This window comes from Myotis lucifugus, unplaced genomic scaffold (genome assembly GCF_000147115.1).
Source record: "Myotis lucifugus unplaced genomic scaffold, Myoluc2.0 scaffold_155, whole genome shotgun sequence".
NCBI lineage: Eukaryota > Metazoa > Chordata > Mammalia > Chiroptera > Vespertilionidae > Myotis > Myotis lucifugus.
In genome coordinates, this window is record NW_005871203.1 from 2,888,257 (window position 1) to 2,909,551 (window position 21,295).

A 21,295-nucleotide genomic window follows, 5' to 3' on the forward strand; every position below is an offset into this window, starting at 1 on the left:
CCTCAGCAGGCTCAGCCCAGGCCCCGAGGCCGCACCAGGCGCCCTGCAGTTCAGGGCCCTCGCCTCGCCCCGTTGTCCAAAGAGGGCCTAGGCCACTGCTCTAGGGGGGGAGTTGAGTCTGACCCCGGCCCCAGAGCACGGCCCAGACGCGTGTGTGAGCCCAGTGAGGGCCAGGGAGCCAGGGCCTTCGAGGGTCCCCGAGACTTAAGGGGGGCAGGGGGCTTCACGGGTTCCCTGAGCGGGATTGGCGAGTGAGACGCTTGTAGATCGCAGGTTGGATTGGGGAGGGGTCTCTCAGACGTTGGCCAGCTGGGCGACGATTGGGGGGATTCAAGTGCTTAGAGATCGAAGGCAGGTCTTGGGGAGGGGGACGCAGACCACTGGGAAGCCTAGATGGTATTCGGGGAGGGGTCTCCGCGCCTGGGCGAGGTGCAGAGCTGCTCCTGCCCGGCTCGGGGTCGGCGGCCTGACAAGGAGCTTTTGTGAAGGGCGGGCCGGCCAGGCCAGGCCGGGAGAAGTGAACAAAGCAGGACGATCAGTGGGGCGGGGGGCTCCTGAGCGGGGGGGTCACAGGGGTGAGACATGGCCACCAGGCGTTTAACCGACGCTTTCTTGTTGTTGCGGAATAATTCCATCCAAAACCGGCAGCTGTTAGCCGAGCAAGTGAGTAGTCACACCACCTCCAGCCCTCTGCATTCACGTAGCCATGCTGCGGTGAGTCCCTGGGCGGCCTCTCCGACACACGCGTCGTGTGCACTGCGGCTCTGCCTGTCTGTCTGTCTGTCTGTCTCTCTGTTTAAAAAAAAAAAAAAAGATAAGAATAATACGGAAATGCAAGGTCTCTTGGCATCTGTAACCCTGGATGGGGGAAGGAAAAAAAAATCAGTTTTAGGTCCCTGCTCTATCTCTGCCTGGCTCTCTCTCTCCTCACTTCCGCCACCCTCCCGATTCGCCCCCCCTCCCCCTCCCGTCGTCACTGCACGACCAGCCGCCTCCAATTTACATATGTTTTAGCACGAAGATTTGGAGGCTTTCTGAAGCCTTTTTGTTTCGTTTTGTTTTCACCCCCCTTCTCCCCCCCCCCTCCTCCCGCCCCCGTACCGAGCCTCACTTCGGTTCTGATGGCCGGGATGCGTGATCGCAGACCCAAATCCTTGCAAATGCACGACACCCGCCCCCACACGAGGAAGGAGTGTGTGTGTTTTTTTTATTTTGTTGTGTGTTTTTTTCTTCTCTCCCGTTTTCTTTAATGGCCTTGAAGCCCTCTGTACCCTGTGAATAATTGCTTCCCTGTTTTTCCTGGGGGCTCGTGTGTGTGAGACTTTAAGGTGCTATTAGATTCTTCGTTTTCCATTTCCCGGGCAGGAAATTAAGCTTTTCCCTCCATTCGAACTTAAAACATAACAAAATACGATGTGTTTGTGAAAACGAACCCCAAATCACACAGGGTTTTGTTTGTTTCATTAGCCTGAACCTTTCTTTAGCCCAGCAGTAGGATCTTCATAGGGAGGGCTCAAAGATGACTGATGTTTTTGTGCGGTTTTGATGAAGGCTTCCTTCCCCTTTCTGAGCCTCAGTTTTCTGCTGTTAAATTAGGGGCGCTCCGGGGGGGGGGGCGGGGGCGGGGGGGTGTCTGGGTGATCTGAACAAGACAGTGATTAGCGGCTTTGTAAAATCTTAAATGGAAAAGTGAAGTTATGAAACTAATTGTCAGAGGGGGGTCCAGGCTGAAGACAGCTCAGGTTTGACTAAAAGCAGCATTGAAGAAAGGGAATAGAGTCACCCCCAAACCAGATTCTTGGGGATTATACTGGAAATATACAGCTTTGGGAATCGAACACTTATTTCACCTCTTAGGGACCGTATTGCCTTTTAATTCTTTTCCTTATGACATTATCTAAATGCTTCAGAAAAAAATTATGCCATGCGCCTTAATTATTGACAGGTTGTCTACATAGACAGTTTTTCCTGTTTGTAAATCACAAGTGGAAACTGTCTTTGGCCGTATGGCTCCTATAAAAAAGCTATTCTAAGCCGTGTGAGGAGTTTCAGGAATAAAATCATATGTAATCAGATCAAAAATCATAGAAAACAGGGATGGAATGTGTTTAGGTTTTTATTTACTTTGTGTTTACTTAAGAATTTGACGGTTCTTTTTTGTATTTGTAAACTGAAAAAAAAATGCTATTATACTGAAATTAGTGTAAAATGGAAACGGAGTAATTTCAGCACTAATTTTGAAAATATTCTGAAATAAGCCAGGAATTAGAGAGTAGAAATTGAATGAATAAAATTCTACATTGGAACTAAAATTTTGTTAAAGAAAATGTAAAAATTGCATGGCCCTTAAATGGCTTGACTTTATACTACCTCGGGGGAAAAAAACAAAAACTCAGCCTTGTTTCTAAGATACCACTTTTAATTGATTGAAAAATATATTGTTTGCTTTTTAAATTTTTATAAAGTTAAAAACACCTTGAAACGTTGGGAAACATGACACTTTTAAATTATTAATCATGATAATAATTAGGTCAGACAGTTTAAAAACCTGGTGTCTGAGACTGGCAGCTTTTTAAAAGTGCATCTCTAAGACCGATTTTTAAAATGGTTCTCTAAGTTAGGCAATTAAAAAAACATGTCAGCTAAGTCAAATTATTAAAAATTGATGCCTAAATTACACAATTTGAAAAAATAGATGTGTCAGAAACATATAACCTAAGTAAAATAATTAAAAATCAATACCTAAAGTACACAATTTAGAAAAATAGATATGTCAGAAAATGTACAGATATTTTTAGGCAACTCAGACAATTTCTTGAAAATAGATTTCTAAAATCAAACTGAAACTACATATCTATGTCTGAACATAAAAAAATATTTTCTGTAGTTATACCATTTAAAATGTTACATTTATTAGTCTGACTGTTTAAAAGATCAGTATAAGCAATCAGGTCATTTAAAATATTTTTGTAGTCAATTCAGAAAATCTAAAATATAGATTGGCAGTTAAAACAAAAATGGTTTGCCTATTCTAGAATTTAAAAAAAACATATTTTATAATATTTTTAAAAGTATATATATTTTATAAATATATGTATTCTAATTGTGTGCATTAAAAAACACATAGCATGTCATGCATTTCTGAAGTGTTTAGGGGTGAAGTATTCTATATGCAGTCTGCTTACAGTTAATTCTACAGAAACTATTCTGACACACACACAAAATCAAATATGGCCAGATTTTAACATGACTAAATAGAGAGTACAGTTTTTCAACTTCTGGAAGTTGGAAAAGTGTTAAAAACATTTTTTTGGGAAAAACCCTTCTCTAACAATTTTTTTTTTAAACTTTGAATAACTCATGCAACGTTTTTCACTGCATATCTACCTCCTAAAATTTTTAGATCTCATTTCTGACTGTAAATTTCAAAACCATATAGCAAGTTAAACTATATCTGTCAAATTTGAATATGGGCTGGGTTTTAGGTGATATTTTTAGGAAATTATTAATTAAACTGATTAATTGACTTAATTTTTAATTTTGTTAAAGAAGCCTGCTGAAATTTTTAGTGGTGAAATGTCACAATATCACTTATTTTATAGTTTTACACCCCCACATAAAGGAAAAAAATAAGGCAAAAGTGTTACTAATTGTAATGATCATGTTTCTAAGGTATCGGTTTTAATTGATTGAAAAACATTGTTTTTAAATTGCTTTTTAAATTTTTATAAGGTTCAAAACACCCTGAAACATTGGGTGACATAAGATTTTATTATTATTCATAGTAATAATTAGATCAGACAGTTTATACCATTTTTATACTTTTCTGTATGCTTGAAAATTATAAGTAAAAACTTAAAATATATATACATCTATTATGTTAACATGCGCAAAACCATTAAAAGAAGACAATTTGTAAATATCTAAAACTCAAGTAATTAAAAAGGAAGTAACTAAACTCTAGAGTTTAACTTAATTTAAAAAATCAGAACCTGAAATTTCTAGTTCCTAGTTAGAAGAACAAGCTGTAGACATTTATTTTGGTGTGTGTGTTTGTTATCTCCCACAACTGAAAATAAATGACATCTAAAGTAAGAGGTTTTGGTTTTTTAGTTTTAAACTTGAATTTCCACATCCTTATTTAAGGAAAATGCTGTGGAAATTGGTTATAAATTGGTGTGTGTATCCCACACAGGATGAAACAATGCATGGCTAAAACCCTATAATTCAAAACATTTAAATATGCATTTTTTGCATCCTAATTTCAGGGGAAAATAATGGAGGCTGTTTGGTGATGATGGTGGAGTTATTGTGGGTACCTATATGTGCATACTAAGACAGATTTATTCAGCATTCAGGCAAATATGTCACAGCAATTCAAGGAAATGTGCAGTGTCAAACAATAAGTCCTAGGGGCCAGAAGGGACCTAAAGGTCATTTGACCCAACACGCCTGGCTGTGATAAATCCCTATGCCTGCCTTTCTTGACCACGTTCTGTGATGGCGATAAGAAATTCCAGCAGCCGCTCAGTCCACCGTTTGTACTTGCAAAAAAATATGTATATATGTATATATATTTGCCTCATTTAACCCCAACCTGGCCTGTATTGTGCATCCTGGGGCTCTAGCCCAGGTTCTGGCCTTTAGGGTCTCTTCATTCTTCTGCATGACAACCCTGCAGGCTCCTTGTTCCCGGGAGATTTCTCTAGCTCAGCCATCCCGGCTCAGACGAAGAGGTTAAATTTCTTGCCAGTGAATGAAGTACAATTTTTTGTGTCCTTTTTAAGTTCAACACCCAGAACTGAACAAAATTCCACTTAATTGTATTCTTGGTTGTATTGATAAAAGCAGACTAATTGTTAAAAGCAGACTAGGGGTTGATTTTTAGACTATCAGCAAAGTGCAGTTGTTGGCATTTCTCATTCATTCTGTTTAGGCCTCAGTTTTGGGTCCACCATCATGGTTATGCCTCGGGGCAGCATGAAATAAAGGAAGGAGCATTGGACTCTAATTCCAGGAATTTAGGGCTAAGTCCCATGGCCCTGGCCCTGACTCAGAACGTGTCTTTAGGCAAGCTTTCAATCTCTGGCTATCTTTTGCCTTATTTTTAAATTGATGGGTTTGAGTTAGGTGGTTTCTAGTGGCCCTATGGATTCATTAATGCTTCTTCAAGTTCTGTTTTATTACATTGTTTCTTCTCTGACCAAGGCACACAGCCTTAGCTTTCAATTTGTAATGGAGAAACCCATAGTCCACAATAATGCTGCGGCCCAGTTAGCCCAATGTTACCAGCAAAAATCCTTAGAAGTAAACCCAATACTATGCAAAAATATTTTGACATTATATCAGCCAAATGCAGGTTTTAAGGTAGTACCTAATTCAAGTAGTTACAGGCAGTTTGGCTTTAAGAAGCTGAAATGAATTTACAAAGTTAAATAATCATTCAAAAAATGTTTAAGGTTTTGAATGAATGAATGAAAAGTAGATATGGAGTTGCTTTTCTGATCTGATGAGGTGCCCTGTGACCTATACGGTTTCTCTTGATCTCCCAGAATGATCTAATGGAGAGATTGCAGCTACTTTGTTAGTGTTTACTGCCTAATCTATTCTCTGCTTTAAAATAATGCACAATCTATAAATGGAAGCTAGAGTTAATTGGTCTTAGATTAGTTTGAAACAAGCACATTATTTTTAATAAAACATGGTATGCTTTGGGGGAAAAACAAAGGATTAACTATGGTTATAAGAAACCTGAGGTCCTTCAGTCTTGACTATGATATTATTAGCTAAGATTTATTGAGCATTTACTATGTGCCTAGTATTGGGCTAAGTCTTTTTGCATGTCCAGCCCCAATTTATCCTCACAGAGCTGTATCAAGTAGGTGCTGCTGTTTTTCTCATGATATAGACAAGGAAACTGAGGTTTAGAAGAGTTGGGAATCTTGCCCAGTGTCACCTAATAGGCCCGGGAGCTGGGATGGAACTCGGGCAAACCTGGCTCCCAGAGCCCTGTGCTGCCCTAGTGGGCACCATAGCACTGCTGTTTTCCCAGGGCTGATGCTGCAGATCCTGGAAATTGCAAGGACCCATTTTTTTGTTAGTTTGTTTGCTTGCTTTTTCCTTAAAAATAAGAAAGCATCTTTCTTTATCTCACTTTACAACCATATATAGTCCATTTTAACTTGCATATTGAAGGTTCTAAGTTTCAGTCCAGACTGAGTCTGTTGGGAAATTAGTTCTCTGCTTTTAGAATCCAAGTATGAAATCATTGTATATTTCTCTTTAGATCTGTTTGCTTTTTTGTTTCTAAAGATTCAATTTGAGCAGCAAGGCTTACTTGAGAATAAGGGTACTTTGTTGGATAAAAGTGAAGCAAACTTTTATTTTGGCAGTAATGGAAATAAAGTAAATATCACTATAGCATAGACTTGAATTTCCAATTCATTTTACTCAACTTTTCCAGACTTCCTGAATAAACACAGATGGGTTTCCACTTATTTTTCAGTTTTATGTAGAAAGTTCTTTAGACTATAAATTCCACATGCTACTTGGAGTTTTCAATATTTTCTTGATTGCATGCCATTGGCAGGTCAGAAACCTAGATTTAGACATTATAAAGATTTAGAAGGTGATGATGCGTAGTAATGTGTTTTCATTTGGCTGTATTTTGGTTTTTCCTCATGGCAATTCTAAATGTTTTACTTCGAGTCTTGATAAACTTTTCTGGAATTTGGTGGGGTTGGGGGTTGAAATTCTTTGTTTTTTAAGTAGCAGATTTGGGTGGGAGTGGGGTTCCTTCGAAGAGATGACCTTCTGAATTTAATTTCCGATATGCTGTAATGGTGGCTGCCTATCACTTGTAATTCCCTGAATGGAGAAGTTGGATGGTGAGGTGGGAAGAGGCCTGAACACCTGGGTCTGTCCCCATGTCAGCCCGCAGTACCAAGCTCTGTGGCTTTGGGGAAATGGATTTATACATTCTGAAGCTTGGTTTTCTTATTTGTAAAAAATAGAGTTGTATCTAGCCCATGACTCTGATCCCACCTCTTATCAGCTAATAATTGTAGAAACCAAGGATTAGGGTGTGTGCTTGGTTAATAACGGGAGAGGACAGGCGCACGTGTAGCGGAAACCTCAACCATGTTTTGCAGTAATAACACTGTTCAAAGCCGAGGCCAGAAGCCGCTGCAAAACGGCGGATGTGCACATGAGACACCGAAGTTGGGGCTTTGCCTGTGTCTTTTTCCAGTAATAAAAAACACTTAAATGCTTTGTTGCTGAAAATGTTATGTTTAAAAAATACAAACATTTTCTTTTCTTCTTAAAGTAAAAGGTAATTAATTCAGATTTCCATTTGACACTATCTTCTCTATTAATATCTTCCATCCCACAATTATGGCAGGGTGTGTAGTTCTCTTTTACTGTCATAACAAATTGTGGAAGGCACACAGAGGACGCTCAGCTTTCTATAGCATGTCAACTAATTGAATTTTTACATAGAGGAGTGTTTAATTACATTTTTATTGCTCTCATTGTTTAATATATTTTGGCTCTGATAGACCAGTTTCATTTGCACTATTAATTTTTAAATAGGAAGTTATGTTTTTGTGTGTGTTTTTCTGAATTTACTGCTAAGCATTAAAAACAATCAACACAGTTGATTATTGAAATTCATCATTAATTATTTCAGGGATCAATACTGTGAAGAAAAAAAAAGAGCTAGCTGCTTAAATTATCTATCATTAGTATATGTCAATTCAGAAGATGGAGTTCCACGTTGATCTGAAAAAGAACCTTTAGTTTTCAATTGAAACTTAATTCTTTGGGTGCCGGGGCTGCTTCCTTCCTACTACCCCTGAAAATTTTTTTTCTCCTTCCCTGTTTTTGTTTTGTTTACTTGCTTTTATAATAGCTTTATAAATAAGCGTGCTTTCTAGACTAATAGTAACATATGCCAAGCAAATGGGGAGAGTTTTTCTCTGCTTTTACCACCTGTGTCTCTCTCCGGGGAAGAGCGGTTTCTCGGCTTGCTTGTTACCGCGGGGAAAGCTCGGGCTGCGGGATTGAATTTGTGCAGACCTCACATATGTGGTCACTCAACTATTATCTAAATACAGCCATCGACAATTTTTGTTGGTTGTTCATTTTCTAATTTTGCTGCATTTGCAGGGCTGATTTACATGTTAAAATATACATGCATTTGACACGGTAAAATTGCATTTCAGCGTTGCTCTCCTATTTTCTCTTCCTAGGGGGAATTTAGAATATTGTATGTAATAGTTGACATTTATGAAACAGATGAGCATTACATTTTAGTGAAACTAAAGCAAGTGTGTTTTACTTGTTTCTATTGTGTTTTAATTTTTACAACTATGCATTGTATGTTTCCTATTACTTCCAAAACAACAATCACAGTAAATAAAAATAAAAAACATATTTATGTAGCTTTTTTATAAAAAAAAAAAAAAAGGAAGAATCATAGTGGGGAGATTGTTTAAATGCCTTGGTTAGTGGATCTTTATTTTTAGTCAGCTTTAGAGTTATTTTAAATCTCAGTGCTTTCTCAACTGACCATACCTTATCTGTCTGTCTGTCCCCATCCTGCTTTCTCTTTGCTGTCCCTAACTGGATGGGACTCTTGGGACCGACATATCTCTTCAGGAGCTGGATGAGGTATTGTGTTTTGAATATTTTTGTATGTTAATTCATGAAATTATGCCTGTTTTTCTGAAGTCTCTGGTCATATATAAAATGCTAACAGAGCTCACACACATTTTAGCATTTGTTTTGATTACTTAAAATTGCTGTGTTTAATAATTTAACACCTAGGATTTATTGAATATATTTTCACACCAGGTGAATTGATGATTTAGAGAAAGGCTGGGAACAGTATTTACTACTCTTGGGAAAGTGACTCAACTTGGGAAGCAGGACAGGTTGAACATTTCCTTGAACTTATTAATAAGCCAAGTTGTTTTTAGGGTCATGAGTGTAACTGCCTTGATTTTCTGAGAAGTTGCTCAGGTGGAGTGTGAAGGACCTGCTTCTGGGGAAAACCCTAAGGGAAGAGAAGGAGGAAGGAGGAGGCCAGCCACTGCTTCTAAGGGCTCTTCAAGGTCATTGCTGCCTTGACTGGACAGATCACTCAGGATCCCCTCCCTGCCCCCTAGCTTAGTCTCCCAGAAGATGGGGAGAGGACATACCCATAGGGCTTTGTTCTAGTAGCTTGTAAAAGAGTTGAGGAAAAGGGGAGTTGAACTGAGCTTGTTAATTTTGTGTGCTTCTGTTACCTGCTTCAGTGATGAAGGGGTAAAAATGTTTTTCCTGAGTGTAGACCTTTTAGAAAGAGTAATTGGGGGGAGTGTTGTTTATTTTGGTTAGATTAATTTAGAAGAATGAACAGTGAGGTGGGATTAGGGCGACTGTCTTCAAAAACAAGGAGGTTCCTCATTTGTAGATTAAGATCTACCAGTAAGTTCTAAAAACTTTAACTAGTTGATAATGACCATAGACTGGCACAACTGAGTCCCTCCCTGAGAACTGGCTAAGTACATCAGCATCTCTACTGCTCTTCCAGGTGTGAGGCGGCAGCCCAGTGAGCTCCCCATGGGCGCTCAGTGCCAAGGGTCTGATGCAAAATAGTGTGGACACTGTGAGGCCCCCCTCCTTTTTTTATGTTTAAGAAAAATAACTCACATTTATGCTTGTGTGTTCATAGAAACTTTCTGAGAAGAGACACAAGGAACTGTTAACAGTGGATACCTTACAGGAAAAGGCTGGGAGGGAAGAGAAACTTCCTTTGTATTGCAAACTTTTTCCTTAGGTTGGATATATATTTTTTAACCACCTGCAAGTATTACTTGAGTCATTAAGAAACAATTAGTATTTATAAAGAAGCCCTCAGCTGGTGGCTCACTGAGCCCCGTGCCATGGCCATGCCTGCCTGAGGAACCTTCCTGCCTGTACCGCCTGGGCACTGGGCCCAGAGAGGTCAGAGGTCACTGCAGCTCACACACAATGAACCTCAGCATCTCTGGGTCACAGCAGTCGTGGTGGGTTTGCTGACCAGACACTTGGGACATGGAGAGCAGGCCTTTTAGAGCAGATGTTACCCCTTACTGCACAGCTTGGAAACGGGTCTCATGGTCCCAGAAGGAAGTTTATGATGGGAGAAATGATGACCACGGAACAGCCTTCCATTGAAGAAGCACTGAGTACTTGTCACACGCGGGGCAAGCACAGCTGTGGTCACCCTTAGCGGTCTGCCATCTGACTGGTCTCAGGCTCTCCCTCATCCTCTTCAGGCATCAAGCTCCACCGCCTGGCTGCTCACGGGACGAGCAGACCCGCTGCTTGGCCTACTCTGAGCTTCTGGGTGTTCGGAGGGGACCACATTCTGTGACCAGCGACCTGAGTGACGCCACTTTCTCCCCCACACCCAGTGCTGTTAGAGTTCTCTGAACGGAGCCCAGTACTCTACTCTGGGCACCTCATCCCCTTCAGTAGTTTACTTGCCTCTTCTTGTCCTTTGTCCACAACCTTTGTGTCTTTTATGAATTAGCTTTTAGAGTTGTACATGACATATTTACTTCATTCGTTCATTCCACCCATTTGTTGTTGACTCATTCAGCTAATTATAATTGGATAGTTATGACTGCTGAGTGCCAGGTGCTGAGCTAGGCACTGGAGAGGTGCTGGGGATGGTGTCCAGAGCCTTGCTTCGCCAAGCCTGCAGGGTGCTTCAAACAGCCGTCTTCTGGGAAGAGTAAAAGTGTGGCCCCAGTTCCCGGTGTGGGTTAGATGGGAGGCCAGCCCAGTAGGTGAGGCCTGAGCCAGCTTTCCTGACTGCAGCACTTGGGCTTCCCAGAGTAAAGCCATGTGGGGCTTCCTGTCGTTTGTCCACATTAGTGGGTCATTCTACTGAAACCAACTCAAAATCTGCATCCTGGGGATACCAGCCTCGTTGTCCTGCAGAATACTGAGTGCGGTGTCCCCTAGGAGGAGGCCTCGCCTAGTCTCCAGACAGTCTTCCCTCCTGGTCTCTACTCTAATCTCGTTCTTCTGGTGACAGTCATCTTAAGAGGAGTTGTCTCAAGGTTGTGGGTTTTTTAAAAATCTGCATAAGAATATTTATCTCTTGTAATTAAGAGATAAATGTCAAACTCCCAAACCACTGTAGCCTGGGGAGGGTAGGGTGAAATAAATGGAGGCCATAGGCTGGGCTGCCTGGTCACCCTGCTGAGGGTGGCTTTGAGAAAGTCTCTGAACCCAGCTGGGCCTCACTGTCTGTGTTTGTAAAACAGGGCGTGGTGCCCAATCCCCTCTGCAGGTTTGTTGTTGGGACTAACAAAACAAAGTCTGTGGAAGTGCAGCACCCAGGTGACGCAGGTCATTATTGCTCCCTCTCAGCGTTTTGAAGGGAGTGTAGTCGTTGAGAAAACAAGGAAAGCCCATCAGACTAGCAGCATTTATATCTGAGTGCTGTGATTCTCAGATTTTTTATGTCTATAGTTTTGCACATTTAAAGCAGTGTCTATTTTGAACATTTATTGTTTCACAATCAGGAAAATAAACACTATTTTAAGAGCATCACAGCTCTAAAATAAAGTGTAGTGCTGACATTCCGATTCTCTCACCCAAGTGCTTGTTCACTCCCTCAAGGAAGTGAGGTTTCTTAAATTGTATTCGGGAAACGTATGTATACGTTTTACGTTGACTGGTAGTAAGTAGAGCGCAGGACACGTATTAATACGGTTTTTTATAGACTAGCAGTAGAATGTGGGTAACATATAAATACGTAAACTAAAGTTATCATAATTTTACTGAACGTTGCCATTTGCGCAAAAAATTAGCAAAGATGGCCTGCGCCACGCGCCACCTGTTAGCGCGTGATAAAAACTACCCGCACACAATGTGTTAAGCCTAATAGTCCATCAGTGAAGTCAGGAGCCTCTGAACCCGGGAGTTATGCTTGTGCTCAGGATTGTCTCACGTGGATGAGAGAGTTACTAGGCTGTTGTTTTCAACGTCCCTTCTGGATGTTTTAAATGCTCATTGCCACAGATGATCCGGAATTGTCAGTGTTGCTGCTGATCAGCGTGCATTGTGGCTGAACCTAGTTCATTGTTTTAGATGGGGTGGGTTGTATGTGTCTGACTTTCTTAATCTCAGCAGCAGCTTTGCCATTTCCTTAATCTTACAGTTCCCTAACTCAGACATCTCGTAAAGGCAGGGTTTTATAAGTAGGAAGGCTGTATGTTTGGAACAGCAAGATTTATCAGCAAGAGCGTGTGTGCATGTGCATGTGCGCCTTCTATAGATTAAGAACTTGTCCACACAGCCTGGCACTCTCCAGGGACACAGGTGTCAGCATTTAACGTGGACCAAGGGCAAAAGATAACTAGTGAAACTAGCAAGAAGCCGTTGGGTGTGATGTTTTGAGCATCTGCTGGGGTTTTCCTGCGTTGGTGAGGGTGAGGTAGATGAGTGTGGGCTCAGATAGTCACCCCAGAGTTCTTGAAGGACAGAACTAAAAACAAAGAGACAAGAGTTCGTAAGTTCTTAATTCTCATAAGTACAATATTTTATTTAAAAAGTTTTCTTGTTTAACAAATATTTTATTTTTTACTTCAGAAGCAGAAGTTCATGTAAGAAAAGCTTTAATCACCAACATCATATATCTGGAGGGAGATTACGTTGAAGTTCAGCAAGGATAAGTAAAGAGAATTAAAAATCTGGCAGGTTTTTAAAGGTCTATATTGACTAAGATGGCAACATGTCTTGGATCTTCAAAAGATTAAGAAAACAGGTTTTTAAATGGGAAATGAGATTTCTGAAGTTGAAAGGGTGATTTTGCACTTAAAATGTGTTTATGTTCATATTAGTTCCCATTTTAAATAATTGACACTTATCTTCTATTATGTTTTTCCTTCCAAAAACATACTCTTTAAAAAAAAGAAAAGAAATAGTACAAACTGTGATATAGATCACAAGCCACACCAATAAAAACATGACACATTTCTTCTGAGTCGGCTGCATTTCATTATCATTTTGAGCTGTTGCTATAGACCAGCAGTCGCCAGCCCTTCAGACCTCACGGACCACCGGTTGGCGACTGCTGCTATAGACTGTCCCAAAGGGGACAGGTTATTCCCTATTTAGTTTGCAGTCCCAAAGAGTCAGCTCTTGTGTCTTACTGGCAGGATCCTGATGTAGAGTGTGGGCAGACCAGGGCCAGCTCGGTGGGCTGGCATCTTACCACATCTAAAGTGTAAACTCAAGTACTGCTTTAAATAGTCCAATGTACTTCAACAGACTTTTCATACATGATTCAAAATTTCTCATTTGTTTCAGATAAGTTGATACTAGTTACTTTGCAGATATCTCTTTATCTTTTTAGTTTAATGTCTATTTGTAAACAGTAAAAACAGTATATCCTGAATTTAAAAACTATAAATACAAAAAATTATTATTATTACTCTAGTGAAATGATAGTGGGTTAGATAATAAACTGCCACAGTGGCAGTATTATGACCCATGACCTTAGCAATTTCAGGTTTTGCTTTGTATAAAAAGTTGGAGGTTAAGTTCAAGTTTTGCTCCAATCAGGTAACAACTCTGTGTCCAGCACCGGCTGTAGAGCTGGCAGAAGCTGAGAGCTGGGCATGTGGTTTGCCCCTTGTTCCTTGGTGAGTGTACCCTCCACAAGTCGCACCTCTGGGTGACTTTGCGGTGGGACCTCAGGAATAAACAGCTCTGCCTCTCACTGCCTGTGCCTGCCCTGAGTGGATGAGGTCTGCACCATGTCCCTACGTCCACAGTTGGTCAGAGAGGCTGCTTTTGTTGACACTTGTGTGTTCATGGGAGCCTGTCCTGTGGTTCCTGGTGGGGGCCTGTTTTGTGTTGTAGTTTTTGTTGTTGTTTTAATTGACTTTAGAGAGAGAGGAAGAGGAACCGAGAGATAGAAACATTGATGAGAGAGAAACATCATTGATTAGCTGCCTCCTGCACGCCCCCCACTGGGGATCGAGTCTGCAACCCGGGCACATGTCCTAACTGGGAATTGAACCAGTGATCTCTTGGCTCAGGGGTCAACGCTCAACCATTGAGCCACACCGGCAGGGCTTGTGTTGTTGTTTTAATCTGAGGGTGTTTATTGTCCTGATTCATTTTCTTAGCAAATTGCAATTATATTTCACGGGCCTGTCAAAGTGATTGGCAGCTGGTGGAGTGCATGGGGCTTCTGGAGTCAGCCAACCAGGTTTTAATCTGTCACTAATAGCTTTGTGGCCTTGGGCAAGGTTCTTAACTTTTCTGAGTTTCAATTTCCTCACTTACAAATTGGAATAATAGGTTCCTAGCTCACCTAGCTTTTGTGAGGACTAAAATCAAAAAAAGGTCGGTAGAATTCCTATTAGTGAACTCTTAAAAACAAACAAGATGACCACCTCTCAGACTCAGAGTCCCAGGCAGTGGAGGTGGCTGACGCACCATTTTTGTTTTAAAAACTGAAATGACGCAAATGCAGGTGACTTACTCAGGCTCACCTCTCCGAGATTCCTTCAGTATGTGATACGCACTTCCTGAACCCACAGAATGCTCTGAGGAACTGAGGAACTGTACCGGGGGTGCAGGGGGAGCATTGCAAGACCTCCAATTGCTTTTAGGGATTTTGCTGTCAGTCAACTCCCTGTTCAGAATTCAGGGCTCATTACTTGAAGGATTCTTTTGATCTCAGTTTTTCTTATGTGATATATTTCCTCCTTCATCTGTGGGTTTAAAATTTTTGTCTTGTTCCTTTATTGTTAAAAAAGCAAACAAGTATTTGCTGAATGAATGAAAACGTAAATTTAGATAAATGCAGGAAAGGGGGGGGGAGAAAAGCAATATAAATTCTTCCCCCCAATTTTGCAGCGTGGCTTAGAAAATGTACAAGTGTTTACCTACAAAGGACTTTTATATGCTGTTTGCCATCCTGTTTTCCTCCTCATTTGGATCTTTTGAAACGGGCATTTATAAATTCTAAGCTCCGGAGGGCTCCTCAAGAGCCTTTCTTCCTGCTGATTGCCTCCAGTCGAGAGAACAACTTAACCAACCCCCAAACCCATGATTTCCTTCCCGTTCTCCAGAGCTCTCTAAAGCAGGGTATTATATAGGTAAAATAAGCAACGACTATCGGTATTATTTCAAAATAAGTGAAAATGTTGTCTGTGGACATTTTACCGAAGAAAGGAAATGACAGTGTAGGACTGCATTGAGATTGTAAGGATTGCTTTTGCCAAATGGTAGATAATTTGCTAACAGTTTAAGCATTTCTTTTACACATTTGAACACATGGTTAATGATCTCATGGCCAAGTTAACTGGATCAACCATTTCCAAAATAAGCTGAATGTATGGAAGTAAAGGCTGCTGCTGCTGTTGAACTTTGCATATTGATTCCACTTACTGCCTAGTATTTTATTTTCAATTACAGTTTACATCTAATTTTATTTGTATTCATTTCAGGTGTGCAGCATTGAGTGATTAGACCAGCGGTTCTCAACCTGTGGGTCGCGACCCCTTTGGGGGTCGAACGACCCTTTCACAGGGGTCGCCTAAATACATTCTGCATATCAGATATTTACATTACGATTCATAACAGTAGCAACATTACAGTTATGAAGTAGCAACGAAAATAATTTTATGGTTGGGGGTCACCACAACATGAGGAACTATTAAAGGGTCGCGGCATTAGGAAGGTTGAGAACCACTGGATTAGACAATTATATACTTTACAAAGTGCTCCCCCTGATGTTTCCAGTGCCCACCTGGCACCTACGTAGTTATTTGAATATTATTGACTATATTCCTTATCCTGTACTTTGCATCCCAGCCTAGCTGTTTGTTTTTTACTTCTGTCTGATCACATTAATTGTTGAGTACTAAGAGGTCTTTTAAGGAGCTTTTGTTGACTTTCTAGTTATATTTCTATAGGCAGATCAAGTCAAATTTATGTTCACAAGTATGTCCAAGAAAATTAAGAACTGGTGCATGGAAAGCTAGGAAAGCAGTTCCAGTCTTAGCAATCTCAAAAGCATGTGGATTGTCAGGCACGTGCGTGTGCTCCTCCATTTCTGTACTTTCTCAGGGAGAGACACTTAGAAGGGAGTAAGCATGTGCTTAGCTAAACTGAATCTGAATGGTTTTGTAACATTCCTTTATTTCCCTGTAGCTTGCCGATGACCGGATGGCTCTGGTGTCCGGCATTAGCTTAGATCCAGAAGCAGCGATTGGCGTGACAAAACGGTTACCTCCTAAATGGGTGGATGGAGTAGATGAAGTAAGTTGAATATTAGTTTTACACTATCTTATTTATTTAAGTAATTGTGACATTAACATGTTTTAAGATATTTGCCATAAAAGCTGATTTGGCTACGCTTGAATGCATGTCCTAGGAAAACTTTAGCCTTTGGTTAATTCAGTGTGCACACCACAAGAAAGGTGTGTGTGAGAGAGAGTGAGTGATTTTGGCTTAGCAGTAACTACCTAACCATAGAGAGAAATTGAAGAAATGCGTAACATGGAGGAGTGGTATTTGAATTTCTGGCTCTCTGAATGGAACGTTGCTCATGTGTCAGGCAGCCTACAAGTTGGCTGGAGACACAACTCTACCTGGAGTGTCACTGACTGTCTCGGTGGCAGGCAGGTACCTGGCAGGCTCAGTGGAGTTCTGGTGATTTCATTTGTTTAGATCCAGTACGATGTTGGCCGGATTAAACAGAAGATGAAGGAGTTAGCCAGCCTGCATGACCAGCATTTGAACAGACCCACCCTGGATGACAGCAGTGAGCAAGAGCACGCCATTGAGATAACCACCCAGGAGGTCACGCAGGTGAGCCTGGAAGTCAGTTCCCAGCCTTCAGGACCACCTCGGAGCCGTGGCTGGTGTAGCTCTAAGGGCAAGTCTGCCTACAGTTTCACTTCCCAGTCTGAGGTTCAGGAAGTACAAGTGGAGGCTGAGCTCCTCCCGGTGTCCGCTACTAGCGCCATGTCTGGATGAGGGGGGGCGGCTTTCAGTTGTTGATACATACTACTGTGGATTAATTTAAAAAATTAAACCCAGAGCATTACTGAGTTCAATCATTTGATTTTAAAATGTGTGTAACTTCTATCATATACTAGTGTTTAAACATTTTTTGTGTTAAAAGTGGTCCTCATAATTGGAGGTTGGGAGTTTCTGCCCTAGACTGAGAAACTTAGTATCCTAGAGAAATGTGTCCTAGGAGAAAACCTCTTGTAAAATGCTAAATTTGAGTCATGTTAAGCCATATAACCAGTATTTATTTTTTTATTTTTATTTATTTTAAAATATATTTTATTGATTTCTTACAGAGAGGAAGGGAGAGGGATAGAGAGTTAGAAACATCAATGAGAGAGAAACATCGATCAGCTGCCTCTTGCACTCCCCGGACCGGGCATGTGCCCGCAACCAAGGTACATGCCCTTGACCGGAATCGAACCTGGGACCCTTGAGTCCGCAGGCCGACGCTCTATCCACTGAGCCAAACCGGTCAGGGCAAGTGTTTAAACTTTAGTGTTTACATTTTTTATTAAAGTCTTCTGGGTGCTCATGATGAGAGGGGGTTGCTGAGGAGAAGCTAGGTGAGGTACTGTTTGGATGTGGCTCCCAGCAGTGGAGCAGTGGCCAGATTCTCTTTGAATCCCTCCACACCAGGGTTCTTGTCTGCAACATGGGAAGAGTAGCACGTGCCTCTGAGGAGGGCAGCGGGGGAGAAGGAGGCTAGAGCAGTGGGGCGTGGGTGTGGGCGGGCATCCGAGCTCAGCGGGCTGCGCACACAGCGGCCTGCGTGTGGATTTGCCCTGTGCCCTGTCGGTGCTGGTCTGTCCGAGCAGAGTTTCAGCCTCACGGGGCCTCCTGGCTCGTTTCAGCTCTTCCACAGGTGCCAGCGTGCGGTGCAGGCGCTGCCCAGCCGGGCCCGCAGGACCTGCTCGGAGCAGGAGGAGCGGCTGCTCCGCAACGTGGTAGCCTCGCTGGCGCAGGCCCTGCAGGAGCTGTCCGCCGGCTTCCGGCACGCGCAGGCCGGCTACCTGAGACGTGAGTGTGGGACCGCGGCCTGGCCGCCTGTTTGGTCTTCTCTGCCGGCCACTGGTTCTCCGCTCGGCCCTGAACCATTAACTGTGCCACCCCTGTGTGACACCGGCCCCATGGAGGCCCGGGTGGTGTCATGTAGTGCATAGCTAAGAAGACAAAACTTACTAGGTGTCAAGCTTAAAGAACTTGAAATTCAACCCACACCATGTGAAAACCTGTAGCTTTCTAGGTGTTGGAATGGGGAGCTGGTAATTAATAGGTAAAACCCGTCCTAATCGTATTAAAGCTCCGTGTTTCCATAGCAACCCAGGTCTTTGAGGGGCCGGCACCTTTGTGTGTGGGAGGAGTTTCAACACTGCTTTAGGCTGGGTCTCGTGACTCTAGCAGCGGTTCTCAACCTGTGGCTCCCAACCCCTTTGTTGGTTGACCCACCCTTTCACAGGGATCGCCTAAGACCATCCCGCATATCAGATTACGATTCATAATAGTAGCAACATTACAGTTATGAAGTAGCAACGAAAATAATGTTATGGTTGGGTCACAACATGAGGAACTGTATTTAAAGGGTCAGAAGGTTGAGAACGACCGCTAGTAAAGAGATGTGATTCCAAAGAATTGGTCAGGGTTCCCTACAAACTGTTGTTTTCTTTACCACCATTGGCATCAGTAACATCCCCACATACTCCAGCGGCCTAGTCCTCCCTTCCTCTACAACTGCATCTTTGTATTTTAGTTTTGTTACTCCTAAAATTTTATTTAAGGCCATTTGGAACTCGTACTAGAGATGCTTCTAGAGAAAAATATTGGAGTTTTTTTTAATGTTTTGTAGCAGCAGTTAGATTAAATATTTCGCTCCACTTAGAGATTCTCAGATGGTTCTGTCATTTTGTCATTCACTTGGCATCAAGTGAACTATACACATTTACAGTGTCATTTGGTCTTTCACATGTTGTATGTTTATAATCTTTAATGCCCTCCCCTCCCCAAAGCTGCTGAGAATATCTCCATTTTGACTGTTGAGTTTAAATCTAGATTTCCCCTTTCTAATGGTGGAGTAGTAACCAGGATGGTTTACATATTCAAATAAAGTGAATTATCTGTGATAGGCATGAAGAACCGAGAGGAAAGATCCCAGCATTTTTTTGATACATCAGTACCACTGATGGATGATGGAGACGATGATACTCTTTATGATCGGGTATGTGAAGGGCCTATGTTCTGTTTTCTTCTCTTCACAGACCCGTAGCTTTACAGGGCGATGGACTAGTGCTGCGTGACTCGTCCATCAAGTAGATTTTACAGCAGGCTGGCGGACAGTCATGGGCCATACCTTCTTCCTTCCAAAGGCTTCAGGGAGCCCTTGTAATTCCCTTCTGGACTTGGGGAGAGATACGCATGGCTCTCCCCCAGGTTCTGCTAGCCAGGCCTTGCGTGGCCGCAGGCAGGAGGTTCTCTCCAGGCGTTCTGCTTTTACCAGTCCTGCTTTAGGTCCCGCTTGCTATGGGAATTTGGGTTTTTCCTTTTAGGGAAAAATAAGTGTTTATGTGCTTTATAGAAATGTTTTTAGGTATCATTTTCTTTAAATTATGTCTAAAATGGTACACCAAAGCTTTCTCCAGGGGGCAATCTAACATGTGGATTCTGTACTCCTTTCTACTAGGGTTTCACAGATGACCAGCTGGTGCTCCTGGACCAGAACACACTGATGGTGGAGGAGAGGGAGCGGGAGATCCAGCAGATTGTGCAGTCGATTTCTGACCTAAATGAGATCTTTAGGGACTTAGGAGCAATGATTGTAGAGCAGGTACGTCAGTTTACCTTCCTCCTCAATGGGTTTTTCTACCATAAAATCTGGTCCTTCTCCAAACTTGGTTGACTCTGCACTCCTATCAGGAAAAAAATAATAACCTCTTCGCCCAATGTATGCATGTATATGCAAATTATATATGTATACCACTTCCATTTTTCATTTTAAAACAGTAAACTTTTCTCTAGGTAAATGTCAATAGAAGTTCTTGTGTTTTCTGCCTCAGGGGTGCTTGTAAGAGGCCCTCCCTGGGGGCCTGGCAGTGCTGCCCAGGCTCAGCAGTGATTCTGGCAGGAGATAAGGCTTTCCTTCGAATTTTGGCAGGTTATTGGGTAATGGCGACTGGAACCACTAGCTTTCAAGTGGAATTAAATTGTTTGTTCACTGCTACAATCTGATTAGGGTATTTTATTATCTTGCCAGTAGGGATTTGGGTCCTGATCCCCCTGAAACCAGCTGAGAATGGAGTGTCAAGGCTACGGAAGATCTAGTTACATTAATTACTCCCGTGGTTCCCAGGGAACTGCTCTTGCTATCTCTTCTAATGCAGCGTGTTTCCGTTAAGAGCCCTGTTCTTCCATATAGCCCAGTGTTCCCTGCTCTCTGTCTGAACCAAGAGATTAAACAATTAAGAACAAAATTCTCCTTGAGGCAGATGTGAAATTTTACATGGTGGATTGGAGCTCACTGTTGTTGCTCTGATCCACGGAGACCTGTGCTGACGTCTGTAGACATGATAGTCAATTTCTAATCATAACCGGTCGAACTGAGCTAGCACTCTGCTTTCTTGAATCCCAAGTATTTAAGCAGCAGGTGGGTACAGAAGCTCGTCCTTCATCACTTAGAGCCTATTTCCACTGAACTGTATCTGTTTTAAAGCACCAGTAAGTCTGAATATGGCATATCCTATAGTAGCAAAATCCAAGACAAACCTCAGTTTATCAGTATTTCTTCCTCATTAACTAGACTTGATTGCAACCAACACCACACTCTTCCCCTGAATGCCTGACGCTGCTGGGTGGTGGTCCTAGAGCTTCCAGCGTGCCCTGGGCAGCGAGGCTCAGTCAGACAGATACTCCTGTGCATGGCGACATCGCGATCTGCATGTGGGTTCCTGAGGCCACTTCCCCACGTGCACTAGTTGATTTTCTGTCACTGTCATTTATTACCACAGGGCACAGTCCTTGATAGAATTGACTATAACGTTGAACAGTCCTGTATCAAAACTGAGGACGGCTTGAAGCAGCTTCACAAGGTAATCCCTTATCTTTCAGTGGTTGAGGATTGGAGGAACTGTTGCCACGTATCGAAAATTCATCAGGGTTGTCTTCCGTCACAACTGTCTTCAGCACTCTTGCCCGCCATCACTCAGTGTGATAGTGCGGACATGGGCGT

General features: G+C 42.2%; 1 protein-coding gene across 10 annotated transcripts in view; it reads left to right on the forward strand.

The window, feature by feature from the left end:
* The first annotated feature begins 6 nt into the window (after positions 1 to 6).
* The window catches only part of STX16 (syntaxin 16), a 36,859-nt gene continuing 15,570 nt past the window's right edge, over positions 7 to 21,295 (forward strand). For 4 of the 10 annotated variants that reach the window (XM_023759426.1, XM_023759425.1, XM_006095432.2 and 1 more), the window contains exons 1-8: positions 7 to 714; positions 8,662 to 8,673; positions 16,213 to 16,320; positions 16,732 to 16,872; positions 17,931 to 18,096; positions 19,200 to 19,291; positions 19,754 to 19,897; positions 21,075 to 21,155. In XM_023759426.1, the coding sequence (XP_023615194.1) occupies positions 583 to 714; positions 8,662 to 8,673; positions 16,213 to 16,320; positions 16,732 to 16,872; positions 17,931 to 18,096; positions 19,200 to 19,291; positions 19,754 to 19,897; positions 21,075 to 21,155 (876 nt within the window). In that variant the 5' untranslated portion in view covers positions 7 to 582. The remainder of the gene's footprint in view (positions 715 to 8,661; positions 8,674 to 16,212; positions 16,321 to 16,731; positions 16,873 to 17,930; positions 18,097 to 19,199; positions 19,292 to 19,753; positions 19,898 to 21,074; positions 21,156 to 21,295) is intronic. The other 6 variants (XM_023759428.1, XM_006095434.2, XM_023759427.1 and 3 more) reach the window with 3 other exon arrangements.